The sequence below is a fragment of the Colobus angolensis genome, unplaced genomic scaffold, assembly GCF_000951035.1.
Source record: "Colobus angolensis palliatus isolate OR3802 unplaced genomic scaffold, Cang.pa_1.0 Scaffold169, whole genome shotgun sequence".
Taxonomy (NCBI): Eukaryota; Metazoa; Chordata; class Mammalia; order Primates; family Cercopithecidae; genus Colobus; species Colobus angolensis.
In genome coordinates, this window is record NW_012114810.1 from 1,078,166 (window position 1) to 1,084,165 (window position 6,000).

The following is a 6,000-nucleotide window of genomic DNA, read 5'->3' on the forward strand; positions in this document are numbered from 1 at the left end:
GTTTTATCAATTCTACTTTCCAATGCTTTGTCACTGTCCTAGTCATCTTTTGCCAAAACTAATTAAATAGTTGCCCTGCTTTCAATCCATCCTTAAAATGCTACCAGATCTGCTAATACATTTTTGATGTCTCCCCACTGCATAAAAATTAAAATCTAAATTCTTTAACACCTAAACATTCCATCATTAGATCCCAGCCTGCCTTCCTATTACCTCCCAAAAACATGCTAAAATACTTGACTTTCTTTGCACAACCCAATTATTCCACACTTCTAAGTTTTTGCTTAAGTGATTCCCAAAATCCACAACACTACTCCCCAACTCATTTTCCATATCTGCATTTCTACAGGATTCATTACTGCACTTCCATTATAGAACTAGTTCTATGTTTAATTTATTTATTTACATGTCTGTTTCCACCAGAAAACCATTTCTCTTACCATTCTTTCTATTTCTCACAGCACAACACACCTGGTTTGCCCACAAAAGATGCGTAACTGGAGTTTGTTGAATACTTGCACATGTACTCTTAAAGCATATTAACTTTTTTTTTTTTTTTTTTTTTTTTTTTTTGAGACAGAGTCTCGTTCTGTCGCCCGGGCTGGAGTGTAGTGGCCGGATCTCAGCTCACTGCAAGCTCCGCCTCCGGGTTTACGCCATTCTCCTGCCTCAGCCTCTCGAGTAGCTGGGACTACAGGCACCCACCACCTCGCCCTGCTAGCTTTTTGTATTTTTTAGTAGAGACAGGGTTTCATCATGTTAATCAGGATGGTCTCGATCTCCTGACCTCGTGATCTGCCCGTCTCGGCCTCCCAAAGTGCTGGGATTACAGGCTTGAGCCACCGCGCCCGGCCCATATTAACTATTTCAATGTATGTAACTATAAAGCATGTACTTTTAAGTAGACCATCCTATTTGGAAAAATTCTTATTCCATTTTCTCAAACTATATTCTCTCCTCCTTTCTAATTATTTGATTAAATTGGTGGCATTAAGGGCATACTTGATTGATACTGAAGTAAATTTTTTTCTTTCTTATACCTCCTACATTTTCCAAACTTTTCTGTAATGATCACGTTATTTTAATAACCAAAACAGAACATGGCTTCCTTACCCTCAGAAGTCTTCCCTAACCATCCTCACTCAAGTCTAGCCATTCTATTCACTTTAGCCATCCTTTTGGTATATGTCTATCTAGTCCCACATAAAATTACTAATTAAAAAATACAATTCCTCTCTTTATGCATTTCCCTGTCATTTTCTGTTGTATCCTGCCACTCACATACTTATTATATTCAGATGAAGCTTCTAAAAGGCAGAAAATGTTTATGCCTTCTCTCTGTTTTTCATAGTGCATCAAATGTAACACAGCACATCCCAAGCAACAATTAGACTCTCAGTTATTGTATCACCAAAGGAGGGACAGATTCATTCAATTACTAAAACTAGAAGCTGCTTCAGGGATAAGAAATAGATTTCTTCCATCTTCCATAACCTTAAAGGCAAGCAAGAAAACTGGTTCCATGGACATAGTCATTCCCTCTGTGATTCCACTGTTCTTCTTCCATCCTATATGCTATATTCATGAGTCAAGTTCTCAAATATTAATACTTATTAGTTTGTTAAATGGTTTTCACAACTCTTCTCTACTTCTCATTGTCCCAATGCTAATTAATGTTATAACCAAGAACTGAAATTCATTTTCCCATTGTCTTTTTCCTAAAAAGCTGAATTCTTGTCCAAAAAACAAAAACTTTCAAGAGATTCACCCAGATTCTAGACTTTCTCAGAATATTAAGTCCCAGAGACCTGATCAGTGAGGAAAGACGGCTTATAGGAGCCATCAGTGGATGTGTTGCCAGTTCCCCGCAAGGACTTCATGTGAGAAACTGCCATGCGTAAGATGGTTAACTTGTCTGGTTTTCGAGCCAGGGCACTACAGGTGGGTACCATATCTGACAGTTCTGTGATGTAGGCTGTCATCTTGTTCCGTCGCCGCCGTTCAATTTCACTGTGATTTTCCCTGCATGGAAAGAGAGAGAAGCCCCATCCAGGTGGTCACATCTGGTCATTTGGTAGCAGGGAGAGTGATATGGACACCAAATGTGCTGCTGAAGAATGTGGTATTCAGATTTAGTGATGCTTAAGTCTCAGCAGTTAAAATAAGGTTTGCCAACCTTCTCATGCAAAGCAAGCATGAAACAGAACTAATAAGGCAGACAGAGAACAAGCAGATAATACAATTCCCTTCCCCCTATTTCCTGGAAACTTCATATCATTTGCAAATTACCACTCCCTCAAGAAAAAAAGCTGTTTTAAGAAATGACAGGCGAGGCATGGTGGCTCACGCCTGTAATCTCAGCATTTTGGGAGACTGAGGAAGGTGGATTACTTGAGGCCAGGAGTTCGAGACCAGCCTGGCCAACGTGGTGAAACCCTGTCTCTACTGAAAATACAAAAATTAGCAGGGCACACTGGCATGCCCCTGTAATCCCAGGTACTTAGGAGGCTGAGACAGGAGAATCACTTGAATCCAGGAGGTGGAGGTTGCAGTGAGCCAAGATTGCACCACTGCACTCTAGGCTGGGTGACAGAGCAAGACTCCATCTCAAAAAGAAAAAAGAACTCAGGAGGCTGAGGCAGGAGAATGGCGTAAACCCGGGAGGCAGAGCTTGCAGTGAGCTGAGATCCGGCCACCGCACTCCAGACTGGGCGACAGAGCGAGACTCTGTCTCAAAAAAAAAAAAAAAAAAGAAAAAAGAAAGAAAGAAAGAAATGACAATATTTCTAAATGCTGATTTTACTCACTTAAGTTCCATTGGAACATATAACCTCAGCTTGGTTAACTCCCATGTTAATTCAACTATTTAAAGGCCAGATAATAAAAGGATCAATTTTTGTCAACTCAAGTATGTAGCTCCAGAGCTGATATAAGAATTGATGGTATAGATTTCCTTGGTCTATAAAATATGGTAGTCTCTCTCTTATTTGCAACATTAAAAGGCAGAATTTGAAGATTTTGAAGTTTTATTTGGCCCATTAATGCACAAAGTCCTACCTTCTTTATCTGGGTGTGCTGCCAGTGCACTCAACTTCTTACATGACTTAAGATACACCATCTACTAAAAGTCCTATATGGGTCCCCCATCTGGGATGAAGTTAACTAGAGAGCAGGAGTGGAGTGGACAGGAGGATGATTAAAGGTCTGGCAAGAGACAATTTGAATCTCACCCAGGTAAACAGACCACAGCTCCAACACTGACTTCCTCAAAATTAAGACAGAAAGATATCACTGTTAACAGGAATAATCCAGTAGTTTTCCAACAGGAATTTTTTAAAGCCCATTAAGTTTCTCAGTGTCCTCCATCGGGATGCCTCAAGGAGATAACCAAGCAACATGCTGCATTTCTGCTTCTACTCAAATATTTGCTTGAAATATTTTCTTTTTTTTTTGAGATGGAGTCTCACTCTGTCACCCAGGTTGAAGTACAGTGGTGGGATCTTGGCTCACTGCAACCTCCACCTCCTGAGTTCAAGCAATTCTCCTATCGCAGCCTCCAAAGTAGCTGCAACTAAAGGTGCACGCCACCACGCCCAGCTATTTTTTTATTTTTTATTTTTAGTAGAGATGGAGTCTCCCCAAGTTGGCCAGGATGGTCTCAATCTCTTGACCTCGTGATCTGCCAACCTCAGCCTCCCAAAGTGCTAGGGTTACAAGCATGAGCCACTGTGCCCGGCTTGCTTTATCTCTTTTATTTATTTCTGTTACCACCTAAGAATTCTACTTGAACAAAAATTATTTGTCAAAAAAAAAAAAAGAAAAGAAAATTTAAAATCTAACATAAATCTCTTTTTTCTGAGAAGAGCAAAGGGAGGTCAAGTACATTTAAGTGACTTGCCCCAGGCTGCTATCTTCCCAAGACAATGTTTTCTCCACATCATGCCAAATCCATTTTCTGAATAGTGAAAGGGTTAGTAACAAGCTCGAGTTAAACTGGCAGCAAAATGAGTTTGTGGCCCAGATTAAAGAGGAAATAGTAGAAAAAAGGGGGAAAATAGTAAAAATAGGTATCAGCATCAATGATCTATTTCCTAAGTCACCCCCAAATCATGGATACTAGAAAACAGAAAAGTCTGTGCATATTTCTTCTGCAGTATTTCTGCATTACAAACAACAGTCTCCAAAGAGAATTCCAGACTCTCCTTTCTAAATGGCAAAAAGGGTCTCATCACATAGGCCCATATTTAGTTACACTTTGCCTAAGACATAAAATTCTACTCTCAAACATAAAGCACTCAACTTCCTAGTATCTGACAGATTTCTGACACGTAAGTACAGAAACCTGGTCTTTTAAATAGCCACATCAAGGAAACAAACTTTTCTAGAAAACTACCACAAGAAAGGATTATATCACCAAAGCAATACTAGTTCTGTTGTGAGAATAATCTAGGCTGTGAGTCTTCATAGGAAAATAGGTGTGAGTTTCCTAGAGGTGTGGAGTAAATGCTGAGGCCTAAATACTGGGAGCTAATCACAAATACAGATATATTTGTGGTTTTCTGATAAAAAGAGTATTTCCCTGTTAAAGCACCAACTGGCACAGCCGCATTACTTCTAAGAGCTTTTTGTCCTGTGAAACTTAGTACTGACATAAAGAAAAAAGAAAAAAACTTAATAGCAATGTCTTAAATCCCTAAGCAAAGTTCCCTCAACTCACCCACTTTCTGATGGGGGAAGCCAAAGTTCCTGCTACACTCAAACTTCTAAAAAATCTTGTCCTCTCTTGCCACAGATAAGGAAAAATACAAAGAGAAAGGGGAAGAAAAGATAGAGTAAGAAAAAGGATAGAAAAAGCAGCATCATCTGCTCCATCATGCTAAAAGACACTGTTCTCCTACCTGGCAAGTCTCTCTTTATCCGCAGAGCTCTGCTCATCATCCGACCTAAAAATAGAATTAATGAACTAAGCTAAAATTAAAATTAAAAAGGAAGGAAGGGGGGAAGGAGAAAGGGAAAAAAGGAAGGAGGAAGGGAAAGGAAATGGAGGGAGGATAAAAAAAGAAAAGGAGAAAGAAGAGAGAAAAGTATATAGAACTAAACAGATGCAGAGAAGAGAGGAGGAAAATGGAATTATAGGCAGGAACCTTGCCTGTAACTCTACAAAGTCATCTGTTAGGATAAAGAAAAAGTAACTTACAAGATAAAGGTCAACATAAAAGCAAAGCCAATATATATTGTAAATTAACATGATCTAAACACAGAAAGCATTTTGCCAATCGATCTCTGTAGAAACCAAAGATATACAGAGTCTAAACAAGAACAAACAAAAGGAATTCAGGAATACCATTTTCATACACTGCTCCCAATCTGGAAAGAAAATGATATCCACATGTGCTACTCTATAATGACAAAATTAAAGACAGAGTAAATCAAACAAGTGATCACAAATATAATCTGTCTCTCAAACACAAACAACACATGCATGTGACACATAATGACAAAATAACCAACCAGATTTCACTGGAGAAATTATATAAACAACTCTAAGCACTAGGTTTCTGGCATGTCCTCTATTATTGATTTGTTCCTAAAATAATTCTTAACTTTGATTCAGTCCCTTTGCCATTTCTCTGCAGTATAGCCACACAGGAATGGATCAAAAGTAACAATTCCCCCTCCACTGGAGAAGGATACAAAGAACCATCACTAAATTTTTCCAGAAAACTGAGATACTGTAATGATAGGTGGCAACTGAAGAAATAGCAAGGTGTTGGCAGGCCAATGTATCAGGAATGTGTCAATTCCATTTTAAATACATTTATAAGGCCAGGCGTGGTGGCTCAAGCCTGTAATCCCAGCACTTTGGGAGGCCGAGACGGGTGGATCACGAGGTCAGGAGATCGAGAGCAGCCTGGCCTACATGGTGAAACCCTGTCTCTACTAAAAAATACAAAAAAACTAGCCGGGCGAGGTGGCGGGTGCCTGTAGTCCCAGCTACTC

The 6,000-nt window shown here is 39.5% G+C and overlaps 1 protein-coding gene across 5 annotated transcripts in view; it reads right to left on the minus strand.

Moving 5' to 3' along the window:
- Positions 1 to 6,000, minus strand: part of ARNT (aryl hydrocarbon receptor nuclear translocator) — a 62,995-nt gene that overhangs the window by 26,444 nt on the left and 30,551 nt on the right. For 4 of the 5 annotated variants that reach the window (XM_011937800.1, XM_011937799.1, XM_011937801.1 and 1 more), the window contains exons 5-6: positions 4,899 to 4,943; positions 1,809 to 2,022 (exon numbers count right to left, since the gene is read on the minus strand). In XM_011937800.1, coding sequence (XP_011793190.1) covers positions 1,809 to 2,022; positions 4,899 to 4,943 — 259 coding nt within the window. The remainder of the gene's footprint in view (positions 1 to 1,808; positions 2,023 to 4,898; positions 4,944 to 6,000) is intronic. The other variant, XM_011937802.1, reaches the window with a different exon arrangement.